This window comes from Humulus lupulus, chromosome 5 (genome assembly GCF_963169125.1).
Source record: "Humulus lupulus chromosome 5, drHumLupu1.1, whole genome shotgun sequence".
NCBI lineage: Eukaryota > Viridiplantae > Streptophyta > Magnoliopsida > Rosales > Cannabaceae > Humulus > Humulus lupulus.
In genome coordinates, this window is record NC_084797.1 from 195,001,568 (window position 1) to 195,026,370 (window position 24,803).

General features: G+C 41.0%; 1 protein-coding gene across 1 annotated transcript in view; it reads right to left on the reverse strand.

The window, feature by feature from the left end:
* Positions 1-1,401: 1,401 nt before the first annotated feature.
* LOC133779821 (diphthine--ammonia ligase-like) overlaps positions 1,402-24,803 on the reverse strand; it is a 28,708-nt gene continuing 5,306 nt past the window's right edge. The window contains exon 11 of the mRNA XM_062219724.1: positions 1,402-1,660. Within this exon, the coding sequence (XP_062075708.1) occupies positions 1,402-1,660 (259 nt within the window). The remainder of the gene's footprint in view (positions 1,661-24,803) is intronic.

Here is a 24,803-nt window from a genome sequence, read left to right on the forward strand (position 1 = left end):
CTCAAGAACCCTAGTTCTTTGATCACGACTTTGAGATTCAATATTAATAATGGCACTAAGTGGACGTAGGTCATTACCATTCTTTGGGGCACAACCACTATAAATCGTTGGTGTTTTCTTCTCTTCCATTATATTGAATTCTTAATTGTCGTCTCATTTCCTGTCGTATATTTGACTCCGTGTTGTTGGCCAAATAGAGGGTCAATAGTGATCTTATTATAACTGATTTAAATTTAAATTTTAATCAATTAATTGCATTTTAAATAATATTCTAATGTCATCTAAATGTCCCTCAACTAAATTCAAACATAGGGACATTATGGTCATTTTATAATTACATGCAATTCCCATTATTTAATCTAGTTAAATAATAATGCAATAAACCATATAATAAATTCATATCATGTTATTAATATTATTATGCTCATAATAATAATAACATTCACAACATAAATAAATAATTAAATTAACTCACGTAATTAATTATTTATTAGGGATTATGCACATGCCGAGATTTAAATCTCATTCCAGGTTCTCAAACATGAGAAATCAAGAATCTTTGTTATCATTGGAATCCATACATATCTAAACCCATAAATATGTAAGATGACAAAATACTCTCAATGAAAAATTACAAAACTACCTTTTCGAGAAAACGAATATTACAGACCGTAATTTTGTAATTTATATAATTTGTCGTATAAAATGATTTTTTTTTTATATAATTACAATGTAAAATATAATTTTCTCTTTATTCTATTTATTTTTCTATTGATTTTTTCTGATTCCGATTATAGTCTAGTAAACGTGCCATTAGAGTGACATAGAGATACTTACATAAAAATGAAGAGAGAAGAAGAATTCACACTCACAAAGAAGTTTTGGGTTATCAAAAGAAGAAAGAAAGTGATATATGAATAATTTCAAAATTAATTTAAATCTTATCTTATAAAATGTTGATATTATAGATTTTTAATTAAAATAAAATATTTATCATAAGTATTTTTATAATAAAAAATAGTTACACAAAAATATCTAAAAATTTATATAATATCGATTGTATTAATTTGAATATACATGTCCCAGTTTATTAATTTTAGATTTTAGTTATATTAATTTTAGATTTTGAAAAAAATCAAATTAAGATTTGTTTTGTTTATGTTTTATATAAATTTAATTTTAATTGTTTTTGATAAATTATATTTTAATATCGACTGTATTAGTCTGTATGTATATGCACATTTTATAGTTTTAGTTATATTAATTTTAGGTTTTAAAAAAGAAAATGGAAATCAGTGTGCATACGTTAATTTTACATTTTTTTTGTTCATTTATACGGTATTTTCCTTTGTTTCCATTTTTATATTTGTTTTTTTTAAAAATTTTTATGTTAATATTTTTTTAATTTTCATTTTTACCATTTGTAAACTGAATACCCCAATACTCTTCTTCGTCTTCTCCTCTTCTCTTCTCTGCATGCATAACCAGACTCAAATTTCTAAACCTATTCAAATAATTTTCTAAACCGAGTTGCTTCCACTTCTCTGCAAAACCAGACCCAATTTTCTTCTTCATCTTCTCTTTTTCTCGGCAAAACCAGATGCTAATTGTAGTTATCCTTTTCTCAGCAAAACTCGACTGGTTTTTGTCCAATTCTAAGCTACAAACCACAACGAAACCCGACTGGTTTTGGTCCAAATCAAAGCTCCAAAGCTTGCTCCAGAACAAGAAATTGCTCTCAACTCTAAAGGCTACTTCCCAAGAAAATCTCTTGGCTCGGTTTCCCACTACACTTATATTTTCTCTATATGCTTCTTGAGATAAGGATTGCTACCCATGTATTGAGTTTGATTTCTTCTCTTTTCCTCAAAATCAAATTTTCTCTTTAGTTTTAGAAATGACTTTGATTGAATTTGGGTGCTAACTCGTAGAAATTGGTTGAGACATTTTGTCGAGAATTGTGTATACGATTTCTATAGTAGACTCTGGTATATAATCATTTTTTTGTTGTACTGGGTTTTGGTCATTTGTGTATGTTTACAGCACTGCTTGTTCAACTTGGAGGTTAGCGATTAGATTTGCATAGCAGATTAGGTTAAAGAAGATGATTTGGTATTAGAAATTGGATTGGAACAATATCTTTGACTAATGTTTTAATCACTGCAAGTGCAACTTGTGTGAGGAGTTTGAATTTTGAATGAATTTTTGCTGGTGCACTGGTCTTACATCTTCAATAGACTTAAATCTCTTGGTTAGTTTTTTTTTATCTCTACAAGGGTTTTTTTTTGGAAATTTTCATTTTTTTGTTTATTTTTTTCTAGGCTATACTCAGATTATTGAATGGTTTGTTTTATTTTCCATTTAATCCATTGTGAGTTCAAATCGAATCAACATTGCATTGGTTTAAAAATTTCTTTGTTTGACAAAGTCAATTTAAGTCTCTAGGGAAAATGTTTTCACCTCAATGCTTATTGTTAATGTTAAACAATGTTCATATTTATTTGGGGACTTTGCTATTTGAGCTCTTTGTGACCAAAAAGGCCAAGTAGTTCATGTGAATATAACTATGTTATCGACTTTTATCTTTCTTTGTGGCCTACACTTTTAGTCTTGCTTATTTAACTCTAGCTCAAATAGATTTGACTAAAACTTAGCCCACTATAGATCCCTTTGAAGGTCTTCTCTTTCTCCCTCTATTATATAAACATGTGTAATGGCTGTGGTGTAGTTATTTTTCTTCATTAAGATATTAAGATATGCTACAAAACCCTTGGATGTATGTCAGTATCACTTATAATAAGATACCAGATGATAAGTTTAATACCAAAGTGATTTTTTTCTTCTTCATTTTAACAATCATGTAAATTATTTACGATATTATCACATGATGATCTGTGATTTGTCCGGTTGTAGTCTAATAGAGTTTTGCTCATGATATTTTATGGTAATGTCAATACTAATTGTGACTATTAGTTTTCAATGCAGCAATTAATTCTTTTGACTCACAAGGCATATATCTAACTTTCTCAAGTCATGGATAATCATTTTGAAACATCCATTATAACAAAACAAAAGCTCCTTTTAATTTCAAAAGCAAGGAAATCAATTGAAGAGGTAACCAACCATTTTTTTTAATGCTTACTTAACTGATGCTCAATGTTAGATAGACTTAATAGTTCAAATTTTGATGTATTTTAATCCGTTTTTGGTAAATGTATCTGTTTTTCTCAGTAGCAACTTTAAGGAGTCATGGTTCATACACGATTTTCGTTCGCATCTCCTCTATCCCAAACAAATATTCCAACTTCTAAATCTAATATGAAATCTGTAGTTGCTTCTTCTAGTGAAGCAAGAGTGAAGAAAATGCTCTATAATAGCAAACATGAAGCTAGGAAAGCAAACAGAACAAAAAAAAAGCCAATTAACTATTAAAGAACCTTGTGAATCCGCTCCTGAGGTACATTTTCAATTCCTTTCACTTTAGCAATGGTTCTTGAGGTCCTTATGTTTTAATGTTATGAGTTTATTGTTTGATAGGTATTATTAGGCTGCTTAGGTTGGTTGTTTATTATCTATTTTGGTGCTTTGTTACTTTTAGATTGCTTTATTGGTTGCTCTATTTTATTAAGGGTTGCTTTCTATGTTGCTATAAAGTTGCAAGAGTTTCTGAATAGGTTTCTTTGTGGGTTTATGGTTTCAATGTTGTCTATGGGTTTCTTAGGAGTTTATAGGATTGTTAAATATGTTTCCTTTTTGTGTTGTTGATGAGTATTATGAGCTTCTTAGGACTTTTGAAGGTTGCGTAACTGGTTGCTGTGTGAGTTGCTTAACTGGTTGTTGTGTAGATTGCTTTCTATGTAGCTATAAATGATTGTTGTATTGTTTCAATTGGTGCTTAAGAGGTTGTTGTGTGGTTTCTTACTATGTTGTTTATGGCTTGCTTTATTTGTTGCTAGAAATGGTTGTTATATAGGGTTGCTATATTGTTTCAAGAGTTGCTTAAATGGTTGTTGTTTGTGTTGCTTAACTGGTTGTGGTGTGAGTTGCTTTCTATGTTGCTTCGAAGTTTATAGGGTTGCTTTATTTGTTCTATGTGTTGTTAATGCATATTATGGGTTGATTAGAATTTTCAATGGTTGCTTAATTGATTGTTGTGTGTGTTGCTTAATGAGTTGCTGTTTGTTGCTTAATAAGTTGTTGTGGGTTGCTTTTGTAGTTTCGATGGTTAATTAACATGTTTTTTTATGGGTTGCTGATTGTGGCTTAATTTGTTAATATTTGTATTTTTCTATTTAATTTAGTGTGTTCCATTGCTATGTTTTGTAGGGTGTGAATTTGTAGAGTCCAAGAACTTTACTTAGCTAATTAGATAGTAGTAGTAACAGTAATGGCTAGTAATAGTTGTAGGATGTTTATTACTGTGGATTTTGGTTCAAGCCGGGACTTAGTTGGACACTAGTAGCAACACTTGTAGATTTTATAAGTTTAACCTATAGTTTAAGAATATTAATTATAACATAAGGTATGATTAATATAACTGATTATGAAGATGATATTTATTATACTATAAGGTTTAGATAGACCCAATAAGATAATGACACTTGTCATGTGCAAGTTTATTGAAAAAATTAAGTATTTTTGAGGAATAGTTTATTAAGAGTAATATTTGAAAATCCCAGAGTCTACCAACAGCTTTGAACTCGTTATAGGACTCAGTTAAAGCTGTTTACTCAATTCAAATTAGGCTGAAAAAGTGCAATTACGTGTATAATATTTCAGCGTATGTCGATATATCGCCACTTGGGGAATATGAAAAACACGTAACTTCGCACGAACACTTCGACGAGCCTCGGGAACATAAGCCCAGGCAATATATCGCCTACCATTTGCGATATATTGGTTCTAGGGCAGGTTTTTCAAACAATTTTAAAACCGAGCTCATTTTATTCCATGACCTCTTGATAAGCTTAGAATCTTTTTGACCGAGTCTTAAGCCTCTGCTGAACGAATATTCAAATGATTTTCAATTAAAAAGTCATTATTTTTATTCAAGCTAAATGAAGATCTTTTCATTCTTGAACTCTATAAATAAGACCTAGTACCCAGCCATTTCTTTCATTCTTCAAGCTGAGTTCAAAGCCTTCAAGTAGCTAGGTTTACTTTAGAGTGTTAAACACTTGGGTTGGGGTTATAAGCTTTATCATCTTAAGCTTATTAAACACTTGGGAAGTAAGGTTCATAGTGTGTATTTCGATTTTGAGGTGTAGTTTAGTCATAGTGCATTCAAAGGTATTCCTATCCCTAGTTCATTTCTGTTTGTTTCATTAGTTTTTATAGTTTTTCTCTACTCAAATCCTAACTTGCTGTTTTCCATTCATGGTCAGGCAATTAAGTTCTTTGAACTTGAGGTTTCATTTCGGTAAGCTCTTCTTCTCGGTGGTTTAGATTTATTTCCTTTTTCATCTTCTTCTTTTAGAAATACTCACCTTCTCATTAATAGTTTTTAGGAGTGTTCCAAAATCTCGTCCTTGCTCTCACATCCCGGTATTTGGTAAGGAAAATAGGATAGTATTATATGCTTATATGATTATGCTATAGTATGTTTTTATATGTTATGATATATGTTTTGGGGCTTATAGTTTCTTAAATAGCAAACCCCAACACTTTTATGTTCTTGGGGCTTATAGTTGCTTAGCTAGCAAACCTCATTATTTTGAGGCTTATAGTTGCTTAGTTAGCAAACCTCAATAGTTACCATGTACATGGGTTAGAATTATGATATATGTTTATAGTGAATGTGTTATATGTTTATGTTGCATGCTTTTAGTAGATTTTCCTTACTGGGCATTAGGCTCATTCCTTTGTTTTATATGTGCAAGGAAATAGTTATGGCGGCGGTAAGATTCTTGGCAACTTGGGATTGTGTATTGAGGGAGAATGGATTCGGTGGACTGCGTGAACGATTCGAGGATGAAGTTGTTTTTAGTCATTTTATTATGTTCCTATGTATTTTCTACACTTTGTTTTGTAATGAATTTTAAGATTTAAGTTATGTTTTACTTTCAAACAACGGGATCTCATATCCTAACCGAAATTTTATGTATTTCAACCTTTGCATTACATTTTTTTATAAAGTTATGAATGTTTCACATGTATATTTTCTTAAAATTAGTATCTATGTATAGTAATTATTAATGGTCCAAAGTCTAGAATAAGTTGGGTCATTACAGTTGGTATCAGAGAAACGGTTCATTCGCATGAAGTTCTCCTCGATACACACACTCAAAGCTCCGAATCTGACCGCCAAGTAAGTGTTTATGATTATAGTTATTATGTTTATAAGTATAGCTAACGATTTTAGTCTTTATGTTTCAGTTAAGAATGAACAGAGCATTAACTTATGAGGATATCCGAGCCATTAAGGCTTTAAAAAGAATTAGAGAACCTCGAAACACCGTAGGAGTGCTAGAAAGAATCACTCGAAGGCTACTTTTGTTCCACAAGAAAATAGGTCACCTCCAAGAATCTAAGCAGATCATGATGAGATCAACAGAGCAATACATTTTAGTAATTAGACATTTTAGAGATTATCCTACTGTGATTGCAGTCTTAGAAGAAATTTGGGAGACGATAGATGACGAAGATGAATTGACGGTAGCTATGAGATATTACTTTCTCATACTTAGGTTCACTTCAAAAATGGAATTTCAGTTTAAAAATGAACAAAAGCATAGAATTTTTACGAATCTTCCTCGAAGGCATTTTGAGGCACAAGACAATGATGAATATGAAGAAATAGATGACGATATGTTAGATGAAGGATCGGATGTAGAAGATCTCGATTTCTAGAACAGATTAGGTTCATTGTTTATTTTAATTTATTATTTGTTTTCTTTTATGATTGTAAATAGTGAATTTTTTTTTCCAAATTAATATCAATGTTATTTTGTTAACATGTATGAATTTGATTTTTCTTTTGCAATCATAATAAATAATAAATATAATAAATAATGACTAAGTTCGGTGAGGGTGGATACAAATCAATGAACCGATTTTTTATATTGGGAGTTAGGGGGCCAAGTAGTGGGAACCATTTTACTGATCTCAACCCTCCCTCAATATGGTTAACGTTGGAACAAAGATGAGTTTCGAGCCTGAGAATTAAGTCATATAGGATGATTAGAAACAGACTTAGAAAATAATAAAGGTGGCTTATTTTTCTAAGTATAGAAACCCACTCTAATAATAAAGAAGACTTATATAACTTTCATAAGGAGTCATAATTAATAGGTTCGAGTTATGATTGTTTAGATTAAGTTTTGTCTTAGAGCCTATTAGGGTACAGTTCTAACATGTTTTTCTCAATTGTTAGAACTTTATTGAAGATGTCGCTCCGAAGATCTGCTCGCACCAACGGAAATGCCTCCAACGCTGCTCTGGTGAACAATGAAGCCTCTCCAGTTCGCAGAAGGGGAGTGCGTGCTGCTGCCAGCTACAATGCGTCACCGTCGCTGCCAGTTGACAACACTGCAAAAATTGCCAGACTGCGACAACAAGTTGAGGAGTTATTGCAGCAACAGCGACAACAGGCTCAGAGTCAGACTCAGCCTCCGCCTCCACCGCAACCACAGCAGCAGCAAATGGCCTCAGCACCCCAGCAAGTTGGTCCATATGGGGGATGGCCAGTGGAGAATTATGCGCCATATCCAGTTCAACACATGGAGCCAGTTTATGAGCAGTTTCGTAAGCAACACGCTCTAAACTTTGAAGGGACTACAGACCCCTTCGAGGCAGAAGAGTGGCTAAGAAACGTGGAGCCAATCCTGACACACATGAATCTCGGCAACACAGACCGCATATCTTGCGTTTCATCTCTACTCAAGAAAGATGCGAGAATATGGTGGGACCTAGTTCAGCAGACGCATGAGGTTTCCACCATGACTTGGACCCGATTTGTAGAGCTGTTCCACAAAAAGTATTATAATTCGGCTGTCATCGCTTCAAGAGTCAAGGAGTTCGCTGGCCTAAAGCAAGGGAGTTTATCAGTGGCAAAGTATGCTCGGCAGTTCGACCGATTAGCTAAATTCGCACCGAAAATGGTTCCAATTAACTATCTGAGGGTGTCTAAGTTTGTTAGAGGACTTCGACCAAAGATCGAGCTAGGGGTTAAGCTAGGAAACCCAAGAAATACTACCTATGCCGACGTTCTAGAGATGACAATAGAAGTAGAAAGGCTGCAGGCTAATGTTAGTAAAGAAGAAGCCAGTAAGCCTGAGCCTAGACATCAGAATCAACCTCAGACTAGTCGGAACAACAACCACCACAACAACAACAATCAGTCCAGCAATAACAATAACAGTAAAAAAAGAAGGCATCTTGACAATAAGCAGTCTAACAACGATAAAAGGACACGAACAAACAATGGAAGCAGTAGGTCGGGTTATATAGAGTACCCGCAGTGTACTAAGTGGCAGAAGAAACATCCTGGTGAATGACGGGCAAACACCAAGGGATGTTACAATTATGGTAAAAAAGGACACGGGAAGAAAGAATGTCCTCAGCTCAAGCCAGAAGGGAAAAAGGAAGATAAGATGGTTCCTACCAAGGTATTTGCCTTAACCCAAGGAGAGGATGATGATAGCAATAAGGTGGTCACAGGTCAGGTTTCTATCCTCAATAATATATGTTCTATATTATCTGATTCGGGAGCCACTAATTCATATATCTCATTAGGAATGATAGAAAAACTAGACAAACCTTGTGAAAGATTTAGAACTAGGTTTGTAACCGAGTTGCCTTCCGGCAAAATAGTTCTATCATCATGGAGAGTACGAGGCGTACCGATCAAGATTGAGGACAAAGAATTAGAAGGGGACCTGATAGAACTAGAGATCAAAGACTTCGACGTGATACTAGGCATGGACTGGCTAGCACGGCATGGCGCAACCATCGACTGCAAACGCAAGAAAGTGACGTTTGAGACTCCTTACGGCCAGAGACTATGCTTCATGGGACAAGTTTCAGGACTACGCACCCCGCTAGTATCATCTCTCAAAGCTCAAAGGATGATAGAAAAAGGATGTCAAGCATGAGCCAGCATCACAAATGGAGTAAAGGAAACACCGCTTAAGGTTGGGGACGTCCACATTGTAAGAGAATTCCCAGAAGTATATCCTGATGACTTACCAGGATTATCGCCGACTCGGGAAATTGACATCACGATAGAATTAGCACCAGGCACCGAGCCTATCTCCAAGGCACCATACCAGATGGCACCTACAAAACTCAAGGAGTTAAAGACGCAACTACAAGAATTCCTAGACTTGGGTTTCATTAGACCAAGCCATTCGCCATGGGGAGCACCGGTTCTAGTTGTGAAGAAAAAGGACGGAGGCATGCGGATGTGCATAGATTATCGCGAGCTGAATAAGGTAACGATTAAGAATAAGTATCCGCTACCCCGGATTGACGACTTGTTTAATCAACTTCGAGGTGCGACTGTATTTTCAAAGATCGATTTACGGTCCGGGTACCATCAACTCAAGGTGCAGGGAGAGGATATTCCTAAGACAGCTTTTAGAACTCGTTATGGGCATTACAAGTTCTTAGTTATGTCTTTCGGTCTTACCAACGCTCCAGTCGCGTTTATGGACTTAATGAATAGGGTCTTTAAGGATTACTTGGATAAATTCATCGTAGTGTTCGTCGACGACATCTTAGTATACTCCAAGGACGAAGTCGAGCATGAGGAACATTTGAGGTTAATCCTATCACGACTAAAGGAGCATCAACTCTACGGCAAGTTCAAGAAATGTGAGTTTTGGCTTTCGCAAGGGGCGTTCCTGGGGCACATTATATCCAAGGACGGAGTTGCAGTAGACCCATCAAAGGTAGAGGCTGTGAAGGATTGGCCAAGACCAAAGAACGCGTCAGAAGTAAGAAGCTTTCTGGGATTAACAGGTTATTATTGGAGGTTCATAGAAGGCTTTTCTAAGATAGCCACTCCGCTCACCAACCTGACCCAGAAACATCAAAGATTCAACTGGAATGATAGATGTAAAGAAAGCTTCCAGTTGCTTAAGGACAAGCTGTGCTCAGCACCAGTACTCTGTGTACCAACACCCAATGACAAGTTTATAGTCTACTATGATGCGTCAAAGCAAGGGTTGGGTTGCGTACTGATGCAGAATAACAAGGTGATAGCCTACGCCTCAAGGCAGCTGAAGAAGTACGAGCATTGCTACCCAACTCACGATATGGAGTTGGCAGTGGTGGTCTTTGCGTTGAAAATCTGGCGCCATTATCTTTATGGAGAATAGTGGGAGATTTATATGGACCACAAAAGTTTAAAGTACTTCTTTACTCAGAAGGAGCTCAACATGAGGCAGCGTAGGTGGTTAGAGCTAGTGAAAGATTATGACTGCAAAATCCTATACCACCTGAGAAAGGAAAACGTAGTTGCCGATGCACTAAGTAGGAAGAATTATGGAAGTTTAGTAGCACTAGCCAGAATGGAAAAGCCGCTACAATAGGAGCTGGTCAATGCCGGAATAGAAATAGTTGTCGGTAAGCTGGCTAACTTGTCTATCTAGTCAAATCTACTAGAAGATATATAGATTGGGCAAGGGTGTGACGACACACTAGTGGCACATATGGATGCAGTCAGAGAAGGCAATGCCACATATTTCTCAATATCAGGTCAAGGGTTATTGAGATATAAGGATCAGGTATGCGTGCCGAATGATCAAAGGATTAAGATGACGATTTTAGAGGAAGCACACAATACCCCATACTCAGTTCACCCAGGGTCGACCAAGATGACACACGACATCAAGGCAATGTATTAGTGGCCAGGGATGAAGAAGGACATAGCAGAATTTGTGTCTAAGTGTTTAATATGCCAGCAAGTGAAAGCAGAGCATCAACGACCTGCAGGCTTATTGCAGCAACTTAGCATACCAGAATGGAAATGGGATGATATAGCTATGGATTTCGTGACAGGTTTGCCACGAACAAGTAAGCAGCATGATTCAGCTTGGGTAGTAATAGATAGACTAACTAAGTCTGCTCATTTCCTGCCTATTAAGACCTCATACACAACGGATCAATACGCAAACATCTATGTTCAAGAGATAGTACGGTTGCACGGAATCCCCAAGACAATAGTGTCGGATAGAGGATCCGTGTTTACATCGAGATTTTGGGGAAGTTTATAGCAAGCCATGGGTAATAAATTAAGTCTTAGTACAACTTTTCATCCTCAGACAGACGGTCAGTCCGAGCGTACGATACAGATTTTAGAGGATATGCTACGCGCTTGTGTACTTGATTTTGGTGGATCATGGAATAAGTACTTGCCGCTGATAGAGTTCTCCTACAACAATAACTACCAGTCAACGATCGGGATGGCACCTTATGAATTACTTTATGGAAGAAGGTGTCGATCCCTGCTACACTGGGACGAGGTAGGAGAAAGACAGCTCCTTGGTCCCGAAGCTGTTAGAAAAGCTCAAGAAGCAGTAGCACTGATTAGAAAGCGTATGCTCGCTGCTCAAAGCCGTCAGAAAAGCTATGCGGATGCCAAGCGACGCGATGTGGAATTCAAAGTCAGAGATCAAGTCTTCCTGAAGATATCTCCTATGAAAGGTGTAAAGTTGTTTGGGAAGAAAGGCAAGTTTAGTCCCCGGTTTTTGGTCCTTTTGAGATATTGGACAATGTGGGAGCAGTTGCGTATAGATTAGCCCTACCACCAGCCCTAGCAGATAGCCACAACGTGTTCCACATCTCAATGCTATGAAAGTATGTGTTAGACCCATCTCATGTCCTCAAGTACGATACGATAGCACTCCAGAAAGACTTGAGTTACGAGGAACGACCGGTTAGCATCCTAGATAAAGGGATGAAGCAGTTACGGTCCAAGAGTATTCCAATAGTCAAAGTCCTATGGAGTAATAGTTTTGAACGAGAGGCAACGTGGGAGTTGGAGGAGGACATGATAGCCCGGTATCCGGAATTATTTGTTAAGTAAATTTCGAGGACGAAATTCTTTTTAGTAGGGGAGAATTGTAGAGTCCAAGAACTTTACTTAGCTAGTTAGATAGTAGTAGTAATAGTAATGACTAGTAATAGTTGTAGTATGTTTATTACTGTGGATTTTGGTTCAAGCCGGGACTTAGTTGGACACTCGTAGCAACACTTGTAGATTTTATAAGTTTAACCTACAGTTTAAGAATATTAATTATAACATAAGGTATGATTAATATAACTGATTATGAAGATGATATTTAGTATACTATAAAGTTTAGATAGACCCAATAAGATAATGACACTTGTCATATGCATGTTTATTGAAAAAATTAAGTATTTTTGAGGAATAGTTTATTCAGAGTAATATTTGAAAATCTCAAAGTTTGCCAACAGCTTTGAAATCTTTATAGGACTCAGCCAAAGCTGTTTACTCAATTCAAATTAGGCTGAAAAAGTGCAATTATGTGTATAATATTTCAGCATATGCCAATATATCACAGCTCTAGGGGGCGATATATCGCCACTCGGGGAATACGAAAAACACGTAACTTCGCACGAACACTTTGACGAGCCTCGGGAACATAAGCCTAGGCGATATATCGCCTACCATGGGCGATATATCGGCTCTAGGGCAGGTTTTTCAAACAATTTTAAAACCGAGCTCATTTTATTCCATAACCTCTTGATAAGCTTAGAATCTTTTTGACCGAGTCTTAAGCCTTTGCTGAATGAATATTCAAATGATTTTCAATTTAAAAGTCATTATTTTTATTCAAGCTAAATGAAGATCTTTTCATTCTTGAACTCTATAAATAGGACCTAGTACCCAGCCATTTCTTTCATTCTTCAAGCTGAGTTCAGAGCCTTCAAGCAGTTAGGTTTACTTTAGAGTGTTAAACACTTGGGTTGGGGTTATAAGCTTTATCATCTTAAGCTTATTAAACACTTGGGAAGTAAGGTTCATAGTGTGTATTTCGATTTCGAGGTGTAGTTTAGTCATAGTGCATTCAAAGGTATTCCTATCCCTAGTTCATTTCTGTTTGTTTCATTAGTTTTTATAGTTTTTCTCTACTCAAATCCTAACTTGCTGTTTTCCATTCATGGTTAGGCAATTAAGTTCTTTGAACTTGAGGTTTCATTTCGGTAAGCTCTTCTTCTCGGTGGTTTAGATTTATTTCCTTTTTCATCTTCTTCTTTTAGAAATACTCACCTTCTCATTAATGGTTTTTAGGAGTGTTCCAAAATCTCATCCTTGCTCTCACATCCCGGTATTTGGTAAGGAAAATAGGATAGTATTATATGCTTATATGATTATGCTATAGCATGTTTTTATATGTTATGATATATATTTTGGGGCTTATAGTTGCTTAAATAGCAAACCTGTAATAACCCTGAATTTTTTTTTTTTTTTTATTTATTGTGATTTATGTAAATATTATTGTGTGAATTTTTTTTTTATTAAGAGTATGAATAATAATTGAAATAATATTTGGTGAATATTATTTTAATTAAAGAAGTGTGAGTTGATCGCTTTAGACCATAGTTTGGGGACTTAGATGTGAAATAAATTTATGATGGACATCTTGTTCAAAGAGTTTTAGTATATGATTTTATGTGTTTGAAATTCACATAGAATCATAGAATCATTTTAGAGTATGATTTTGTGACGTATTCACTAAGAGTCTATGAATAATTCAAGAGGAATTTTATGGGATTAAAATTATGATTTTATGTTGAAAGGACTCACGTAAAATCATAGACATAAGTTTATACCAAAGTTGCATTATTTAGTGCTTAGACCATAGTTTATTTTAATTATTTTAAGACATGGTTTAATGCATTATTTTGGATAAAATGCATGTAACATTTCAGCACATATATTATTGTGCTTCTCACGTGTGTGTCTCGACCAACCACACAAATCAAGTTTTGGTGGGAAGTTTTTGAAAGGATCATGGGAAGTTATTAGAGGTTAGATGGGAGGGAATTAGAGTGTTTTCTTCCAGTTACTTCAGACCATATCACAGTTTTAGGGAGAGGCCTAGAGAGAAGAAGAAAGAGAACACGTTGTGTTCTTTTGGTGTACGTCCACTTCGGGTCCAAGAAAAGAAAGGAAAAGTGAGTTATTTCTTTGGCTTTTCTTTGAGTTATATATCTTAGACATGTCCTTAGAATCTCTGTATTGATTGTAGAAGGAAGCAAAGAAAGAGGAGAAAGCTTCACCTAAGTTTCGAAAACTTTGGTCGGAAATCCGAACTAGTGTAAGTGCCATCCTTGGCTTCGTTCTTCTCTTATTTTCGTGCATGAAACTTATGTTGAACGATTTGTATGTGTTCATAGTGTTGAAGACTATAGGAAAGGGAAGAAGAAACTACCAAGAACCAGCCACAGAAAGAAGTACAAGCCCGTAGTTTTCCTTCAAAGTTTTTTACGGTACCGTTTTCGATTTCGTTTCTTAAAAGTTGGGATTAATTTCTGAGTTGTTTTACATGATTTAAATCAACACTTTGGGTCTAGAAACACTCATTAAGGTGTTGGGGATGATTTAATAAGAAAAGATCTTGAGTGTTGGGGATAATTGGTGGTGGTTAGTGCTTGGTAGGTGGCTGTCATGAAAAGGGACAACACCATTTGTTGCCGACGTTAATAGTGGAGGCCAGTGGTGGTGATGGTGGTGGCTGAAGTGATGATCATGGTGGTGATGAGGGTGATGTCTTGACTTCCATGGTGGGGGATTTTGGGTCCAAGCAAGGCTCGGGTTGGCCTTGGAAGTTGGCTGTGCGTGAAGGTGATAGTCTTTTGAAGGTCACGTGCATGTTCTTGCATTCAGCAACTTGTTACTAGTGGTTACAAGTTGGTAACCAAAGGGACTAAAATGGTAATTGGTCCAAAAATTTTAGGATTTTATAGCAAGGCTTGGGATTAAATACTTCTAAGTTTTAGGTCTGATTTTAATGAGTCGGGGTTAGAAAATTTATCTAAGTAATATCTAAGATTAATAATTTACGAGCTAGGCTCGAGAATTATTATTTAAGTTTCATGAAAGGTTCTAGGTTCGAGAATTAGTTTCTGTTGACGCGGTTCTTCGCCAATAGGTAATTAAGAAGATAAGAGGAAGGGATTAGTGCTTATGTTGAATCGAAATGGATGAATGATCTTTCTAGAAATGGGCTGGTGACACAATTAAGTTTTTAGGTGGTTCAAAGGTTAAAATCCTTCTACTCCACCAGTCAATATTATTGCTATATGCTTGGTATTCTTTTACAGGGTATTTCTTACATAATAGAATACAACCCTTACCAACTCCCAGGGTCTCCATATTTATAGGAGAGGGCACTTGGGAGTTGGTAAGAAGGTCATCTCGTGACCTTCTTACCTATCATGTCAACTCTGTGACATTCATGATTATTTCCTAAAACCTGACACATGAAGTGTGGTCTAATCAATAGGTAAGGGGGATAACGGGCCGCACGGCCCAACCCAGTCGTGGGTGTCTGAATGCGCACGATCATGCTGCGTGTCCGAGAAGTCAGGGATATATCAGACACGTGATGTCTGATATATGCACGTTTACCTTGCGTGGTTGACTTTATAAAAGGTCACAGCCTCCAACCCTAGCTCGTACCACGAGCTGGATGCTTCCCTCGACCTGTGGCCTCCAGAGTCCAAACTCAGTCTAATCTTGGCGAACCCTTAGGTTACCCGGAGCTGAGGAGGTAGGAACCTTCTATGGCAGCTCTGGTCTTGGGGATGTTCACGTGGTAGATATAATTAGGCCGTACCTCAGCTTGCTAACAGCCTGTGGGAAAAACAGGGCGTACATTTGCCCCCCAAGTCCCTGCTCGTGGTACACAACGTCGTATAGGGCCACAGTAGGGGCTTTTAGGCTTCCTCATGAACTCTTCATATTCCACATTTTACGCAGGCGCCGAATACGTGGAACATCGTGGTTGGTGACGGTACGTCTTCCGAGAACCGCATTTAATGGCCTAGCCTATGCTCAGCCGTCGTTTTGTCTTTCGAGTGGAGGGCCTTGGATCCCACATCAGGGCAATCCTACAGCCCTCCTCACGCGACCCTTCACGTATATAAAAGGGGTGGCCACCTTACGCATTGGCCACCCGTTCATTTGAAATTTTTTAGAAATTTTCTTCTTCTTCTCTCTTCATTTTCAAAAGAGAAAACCCTCTTCTTCTCCGGCTGTCATTCCCAGCACTCAAGAAGTTCAGGCGTAAGGGCTCCTTCGAAGCTGTGGAATCAACTACTCCGACGAAGCCCCAACCCAGGCGATCCCTTCATCCCCTTCTCAACCAGAACACTCAGTAAGTCTCCTGACTGTGCATGTTTTGAAATTAATTTTCACTGTAGCTTTGGTAAATATTTACTGTAGCCCCATGCAAGGTTTTGCTGGTTTTTTGTGGGCATGAAGGGTAAAAGCCTTTTAGGTTAGGGTATCTTTGCAGTAGAAAACCGTTTAGGAGCATTGGTGTGTTTTTTGGAGAAATTTTCTGGGTAGGATTTTGGGTATGCTTGTTTAAAGTACCCAGTATTTTGGGTGCAAAACTGGGTAGCTTAGGGGACACGCTTCACAGGCGGTTTTGCCTTACTTGCCTACTGAAACTTTCCCCCCAAGGAAAATTCTATCCTGACCCTCCTGACACACGAATTCCGAGTAATCGGGGATCTGTTGGGAGCTTAGGCGCATGTTCATAGAACCGTGTGGTCTCACTCTTCACAGGCTGGGCTTACCTCAGCTCGTGTTAAGGAAACACATTCAGATTCTTCTCCATTTTTTGGTCGCCTTATTCTAAAATTTCTTCTTTTTGTTCGCTAGGCGACTAGATAGGACCCAAGATGAATGCTCCCAAGAAGTTCGTTGGCAGCTCGTCTTCCCAACAAAACAAGGGAAAGGAGGTGATGGCTGAATCCCCAATCCCCCACTTCGGGCCAGCAGTGGAACGGGAGCTCGAGGTGGCCCCCGACGCATTCTTTGAGGCGGAGAGGATCGTCTCGAAGATCACTGACCAGGCGAGGGTGAAAAAAATATTCCTCTCCCATAACATCGAGCTGGGGAGAGGAAACGTGGTTGCCCGACCTCCCTTAGAAGGTGAGCGGAGCTGCGCGCCGCTTGATGAGGTGTTCTCGGCCTGGAGCGACAAACATTTCAAGGCGGGGGCCTTCCTCCCGTTGGATCAGTACTTCACCGATTTCCTCAATTACGTGAGGTTGGCCCCATTCCAGCTCCCCCCAAACTCTTACCGTTTGTTGGCGGGGTTAAGGTACTTGTTCTTGAAACAGGATTGGGAGGTCCCCACTCCTGCAGACATTCTATATTTCTTTTGCCTCAAGGCCAGCCCTGAGCAGCGAGGGCGAGGTGACGGGTTTTATTACTTAACCCGGTTCCCTAACATGGCCGCGGTCATCGAGCTGCCCAGCCACCCCAACGACTTTAAAGATCAATTCTTTATGTCGACGGGGTTTCGAAACTGGGAGCTGCACTACTTCAACCGTCCTCGTAAGTGCCTTTCAACCTTAGCTTGTATGTTAAGCACCATTTAGCTCCTCCTGTATCCATTTCTGACTTAGATTAGTTCTGTAGCTATCTTCACGAGGATAGAGAAGTCTGTGATCCTCGGGAGCCAGTACGTGCTAGATTACGAAAGTAGCCGTCCTAGGGGTACCATAGTTGTAGACAACACCCTAGCTTTTAGGTCGATCCTATTCGAGGAGTATGGGACTAACCTTCGGTCATGGCCATCACTCTGGGAGGGTACCGTAGCTCCAGGTCTTAGGCAGTACGTAGAAGAGTCTAGTCCTGAGACAGCCTCGGATCCAAAACCTGCGCCAGCTCGAGAAATAATTGCCTTAGATTCCCCCACGGAAGCTCCGGGGCCGATCGTCGTAACCATAGACTCTTCTTCTAGCTCGGGGGGTAGGATTCCCTTTAGTACATATATATACTTGAATTTCGCATTTTTCCCTTTGTTTTTGTTTTTGCATGACTGCTGACTTGTGTACTAACCATATATTTGTTTTGCCAGAGGAGATGTCTCAATCCGGGGGAAAAAATCAGTGGGCTGTGTTCGCCGGGGGGAACCCCTCAGCTGGGGCCTCTTGGCCCAAAATGAAGAAGTTCCGGATGGCGAAGAAAGCCGCCGGGACCCCAACCAAGTCTCCTGCAAAGGAGAAAGAGCAGACCCCAACCGCCCAGGTCGAGAAAACCGTACCCCCTGCTGTAGGAGGGAGCATGCCCTCACCACCTCCGCGAGCTCTGGCCTTCTTCCGAAGCACAGGGGCGGAGCCCGGGACTTCGTCGATTGTGCCTTCCGAGTTACGCATCCTGGTGGACCCCCAGGATCTGGAGAAGATCCCAGATGTCTTTAGGGGGACGGTGTACGAGACGGTGAACTACGCTGTCAGCCACTTCTACCGCTTCAAAGAGATGGAGCTACGGGCCATCGAAACGATGAGCCCGGTGGGCGTGCTGGAATCTTCATTGGGCATGGCCCTTACAGTAAGCTGACCTTATCCTTTTGTGATCTTTGATTAGCATGCCTTGCCCTGTTTTTCCTTTCTCCCTTCTCTTTTTCTTAAGGCAGTTGCTTCTCTGTTTTTGCAGAGCGCCTTGGCCTTTCACAGGAGCATAGCCAGGACCAAGGCCCAGCTCGAGGATATGAGGGGAGAGCACCAGTCGGTTGTGGCCACCCACCAGACTTCCTTGCAGGAGGCTAAGGATGCCCTAGCAGCCGCGCGGGCCGAGCTGGAAGAAGCCCGTCCCAAGCTTCAAGAGGTCGAGGCAACCAAAGCTGCCCTTGCCGCTGCGCGGGCAGAGCTAGACACCGTGAAGGCTAGGGCCGAGGAGGCCAAGGCCACCCTGGAAGCCGAGCAGGCAGCCTCCAGCATCTCCATGGAGGACATGCTCTATCACTGCTGGGTCTACAACTCGGACGGTGACTTCTCCTTCGTGGGAGCGGACGTTTGGGAGCCCTTGCTGGAGGGGTTTAAAGCTCGCCTCGAGAAAGAAGCAACTTCCGAGATCGGGGAAGACTCCGGCACAGCTGAGCAGGAGGGCGAGACGGCGACCTCCACGGGGCAGCCTGGCGGAGCTTAGGGCCTTCCTCTTTCGCACCCTTTCCTTTAGTATTCTCAAATTTTTTGTGTAACTTTTGCATGAGGTGTTTCCACCTCGAGACAATCTAATTATCAATTTTATTTTTAATTGACTTATTTCCTTGTCTTTACGCACTTTAGTTACTATTTCGAAAAAACTTAGTTCGCGTTAATTTTTGTCAATATCTCGTGCTCTTTAAGAAAAACAACGATCAATCGATCTAAATTAACTTCTAAGTTTTATGACCTGGTTATTTCCAGGAATTTAATTTGAAAAATCAGTTCGTGTTAACTTTTATCAATATCTCATGCTCTTTAAGAAAAACAACGATAAATCGATTTAAGTTAACTTCTAAGTTTTATGACCTGGTTATTTCCAGGAACTTAATTTGAAAACTTAGTTCGTGTTAACATTTATCAATATCTCGTGCTTTTTAAGAAAAACATCGATCAATCGATCTAAGTTAACTTCTAAGTTTTATGACCTGGTTATTTCCAGGAACTTAATTTGAAAACTCAGTTCGTGTTAACTTTTATCAATATCTCGTGCTCTTTAAGAAAAACAACGATCAATCGATTGAAGTTAACTTCTAAGTTTTATGACCTGGTTATTTCCAGGAACTTAATTTGAAAACTTAGTTTGTGTTAACTTTTATCAATATCTCGTGCTCTTTAAGAAAAACAACGATCAATCGATTTAAGTTAACTTCTAAGTTTTATGACCTGGTTATATCCAGGGTACAGCTTAGTTCGTGTTAATTTTTATCAATATCTCGTGCTCTTTAAGAAGAACAATGATCAATCGATTTGAATTAACTTCTAAGCCTTTTAAGGCGACCTGGTTATATCTAGGCACCATATGCCCCCCAAGTAACTGGGAAAGGGTCTTTCGTGGTTACTTTAGATTACACTTGTAAATATGTACAATCATAAACGAAAAAGTTAATTCTCATTGCGTAATACATAAAAAATGGCCTTTTAGGCCTTACAAGGCAATCATTGATAATATCTCTTTAAATGGATGGCGTTCTAAGTTCATGGGACTGCGCCTCCATCGAGCCGAGCTAATTTGTAAGTTCCTTCATTAATGACCTCGATGATTTGATATGGCCCTTCCCAGTTTGGCCCTAACACTCCGTCTTTGGGATCCTTACCGTCTAAGAAAACCCTCCTGAGGACCAGGTCGCCCATGCTAAAGGCGCGCTTTTTGACTTTTGAGTTGAAATAACGAGTGATTTTTTGCTGATAATGTGCGAGCTAGAGCTGTGAATCTTCTCGTCTTTCATCAACCAAGTCGAGGGAAGTGCAGAGTAGCTCGTGGTTGCGATCCTGGTCATATGCCTGGACCCTATGCGAAAGTACCTTAATCTCCACAGGGAGGACTGCCTCACTCCCAAAGGTCAGTGAGAAAGGAGTATGACCCGTAGGAGTCCGATGCGAGGTCCGGTATGCCCATAGAACCTGGGGGAACTGTTCTGGCCAGACCCCCTTCGCTTCGTCTAGTCTCTTCTTGAGGCTCGCCTTTAACGTCTTGTTGACGGCCTCGACCTGGCCATTCGCCTGAGGATAGGCCACGGAGGAGAAACTTTTCATAATTCCGTACTTTTCGCAAAATTCGGTGAATAGGTCACTGTCGAATTGAGTCCCATTGTCGGACACGATTTTCTTAGGCAGCCCGAATCGGCAGATAATGCTCTTAACCACGAAGTCGAGGACTTTTTTGGAAGTTATTGTTGCCAAAGGTTCTGCCTCAGCCCACTTCGTAAAGTAGTCAATGGCCACCACGGTGTAGCGGACCCCGCCTTTTCCAGTAGGGAGGGCGCCAACCAAGTCGATTCCCCAAACTGAAAATGGCCATGGGGAAGAGATCATCTTCAGCATGACTGGGGGAGCTCGGGCAACTGTAGTGAACCGCTGGCACTTGTCGCACTTCTTGACATACGAGATCGAGTCCTTGGACAGAGTGGGCCAGTAATATCCTTGCCTCAGGACCTTTAAGGCCAAGCTTTGCCCCCCAGTGTGACCTCCGCAAAAACCCTTATGCACCTCCTGCAGGATGGCCTTTGCTTCGCCTGGAAGAACACATCGTAGGAGAGGTAGGGAGTTCCCTCGTCGGTATAGCACCCCGTCTATTATCGTATACCTGAGAGCTTGATACAGTACTCGCCGCGCATCATTACGCCCTTCAGGTAGCTTCCCCTCGGTGAGATACTCAAGGATGGGGGTCATCCAGGTCGGCCTAGCATCGATCATCTCGACCTCTGCCCGAGCTTCTTCTATACTTGGTTTATTCAAGAACTCTACCGGAACTAACCCCAGAGCCTCCGTCTCCCCGGAGGTGGCGAGCTTGGCAAGAGCATCTGCGTTAGCATTCTGCTCCCGAGGTATCTGCTCGATTGAGCCTCGCCCAAACGCGAACAGTTCAACTTTTACCTTTGCTAGGTAGGCAGCCATCTTGGGTCCCCGTGCTTGATATTCGCCCAGAACCTGGTTTACCACGAGCTGGGAGTCAATGAAGCACTGGACGGAGCTCGCCTTCAGCTCCTGGGCTATTCTTAGCCCGGCCAGCAAAGCTTCGTATTCAGCCTCGTTGTTGGAGGCCTTGAATCCGAATCTCAGCACCGAGTGGAATCTATGTCCCTCAGGGGATATTAAAATGATTCCAGCCCCGGAGTCGTTCTCATTGGATGAACCATCCAGGAAGATCCTCCACGACGCCTGGGACGAGGTGATTTGGGGTGAGTCTTCTGCAGGATCCTCCCGGAATCCTGTGCACTCTGCTACAAAATCGGCCAGGGCCTGACTTTTTATAGCAGTTCGTGGGGTGTATAAAATCTCGAACTGACTAAGTTCGATAGCCCACTTTAACAGACGTCCCGATGCTTCAGGTTTTTGCAAAACCTGCCTTAAAGGCTGATCGGTTATGACGTGTATAGAATGGGACTAGAAGTACAGCCTGAGCTTTCGAGAGGCTGTGATAAGGCAGAACGCCAATTTCTCCATCAACGGGTACCGGGATTCAGCTCCGAGAAGTCTCTTGCTGATGTAGTAAACTGGTCTCTGAACCCGGTCTTCTTCTCGGACTAATACGGCACTAGTTGCATCCTCGGTGACAGCTAGGTAGAGAAAAAGAGGCTCTCTTGCCTTTGATTTGGATAATACGGGCGGTTTGGCCAGATGTGTCTTCAGGTCGAGGAAAGCGCTTTCGCACTCTTCTGTCCATTCGAAGTTCTTATTTCCTCGGAGCAGGTTGTAGAATGGCAAGCACTTATCGGTGGATTTTGAAATAAACCAGTTGAGGGCTGCCACCCTTCCTGTCAGGCCTTGGACATCTTTGTGCGACCTGGGTGAGGGAAGTTTGAGCAATGATCTAATCTTGTCGGGATTTGCCTCGATTCCTCGGGTATTGACGATGAAACCCAGGAATTTTCCCGATGCGATTCCAAAAGTGCACTTTTGTGGATTAAGCCTCATGCCATACTCCCGTAGTATCTTGAAGCATTCTCCCAGGTCGGAAACATGGTTATCGGTAGTCTTTGACTTGACTAGCATGTCATCAACGTACACTTCCATGTTCTTCTCGATCTGGTTTGCGAACATTCTATTTACTAACCTTTGGTACGTAGCACCGACGCTCTTCAGCCCGAATGGCATGACCTTGTAACAATAAACGTTAGTCGGGGTCATGAAGCTGGTGTGCTCCTGGTCCGCCAGATTCATGGCGATCTGATTGTAGCCTGAGTACGCGTCCATAAAGGACACGAGCTCGTGCCCTGCCATGGCATCCACCAGTTGGTCAATCCTTGGCAATGGAAAACAATCCTTGGGGCAGGCTATATTCAGGTCAGAGAAGTCAATGCAGGTCCGCCACTTCCCGTTGGACTTCGGGACCAGCACGGGGTTGGCGACCCAAATCGGAAACTTGGCTTCACAGATAAAGCCGCATTTCTTGAGCCGGGCTACTTCTTCCTCTAAGGGTTCAGCCCGGGTTGTTCCGAGGCGCCTCTGCTTCTGAGACTTCGCAGGAACGCTTTTATCCAGATGAAGGGTGTGCATGATGACACTTGGGCTGATTCCCACCATGTCCTCGTGTGACCACGCAAACACATCCAGTGTGTTCTGCAGAAATTTAGTCACCTCCGCCTTCCTCTTGCTACAGAGGTTTTTCCCGAGCTTGACCATCCATGAAGGGTTTTGCAGATCGATGTTTATTTCCTCGAGCTCCTCAATAGCCTGGAGCTCGAACCTGTCCTCGCCTATTTGGGGGTCAATATCCTCACTTAAGACGATATTTTCCCCTTCGGCACTCTGAGGTTTCAATCTCAGGATCAGCTAAGGGTTCCTGAGATTCCTCTCCACCACCTTGGATGGCCATTGCTAGCTGCCCGGGTCTCGATTTTCCCTTCATAAAAATGTTGTAGCATTCCCTGGCAGTGAGCTGATCGCCATGGACAGTGCATATTCCCGTGGAAGTAGGGAATTTCATCGCGAGGTGGCGAATGGAAGTGACGGCCTCAAAGGCTATGAGCGCGTCAAATGGAGCAGTCAATGACCACAAACTCGAGGAGCTTGGAGACTATCCGAGGTCCTTCTCCTAGGGTGATTAGCAGCTCGATAGTCCCTACAGCCGCTGATCCTTCTCCTGAAAAACCATACAACATCATGGAGGTTGCCTTCAGCTCGGCGACAGCCAGACCCATCTTCTCCAACGTGGACCGGAATAGAAGGTTTACCGAGCTCCCATTATCGATCAACACCCTCCTAACCTTCCTATTAGCGAGCTGAACTGCTATGACAAGAGGGTCGTTATGACGGAACTGGACATGGCCCGCATCTTCTTCTGTAAAAATGATCGGTTGCCTCTCGAATCGCTGCTGCTTCGGCAGACGCTGTTCTGGGATGAACTCTACTCCATTATGCGCCTTGAGTTCATTTACGTACCTCTTCTGGGCACCCCTGCTCGTGCTAGCCAGATGCGGACCTCCAGATATTGTGGATATCTCTCCTCCTATCACGGGAGGAGGGACGTCCTGATCTACCCGAGACCCGGGCTGACTGACTGGGACTTCCGGAGCAGGTCGACTTGCTGGAACCCTGTTCCACGCGTACTGGGCCAAGGGGCCAGCTCGGATGAGAGTCTCAATCTCATCTTTCAAATTCCTACAATCATCGGTATTGTGGCCAACATCGTTGTGAAAACGGAAAAACTTGGAGGTGTCTCTCTTCCCCTTCTGGTGCTTCAACGGCTCCGGCCTCTTCCAAGGGAGACGAGTAGAATTTGCCAGGAAGATATTCTCCCTAGAGTGGGTGAGCTCTGTATAAGTCACGTAGACGGGCTTAAACTTGTCTATGGGCTTATTCTTCTTTGGGCCATGCTGGCCATTCTCGCCGTTCCCCTTTCTTTTGCTTCCACCGTGCTGGTTATTCTGTGTGATGTTTTGGGTCGCTGTCACGACCTCCGTCCCCACTCCAGCGGGCTGCTCAGGGACCTAGCTGGTCCCTACAGCTGAGGCTTCGGCCTCCTCCAAGTTGATCCATTCCTGGGCCCTGTTAAGGAATTCATTCACTGAGCTAACTCCCTTCCTTTGTATATCTTTCTAGAGTTCCCCTCCGATGAGGATTCCAGTTCTCAAGGCCATGAGCTTGGAGCTGTCATCCGCGTCTCT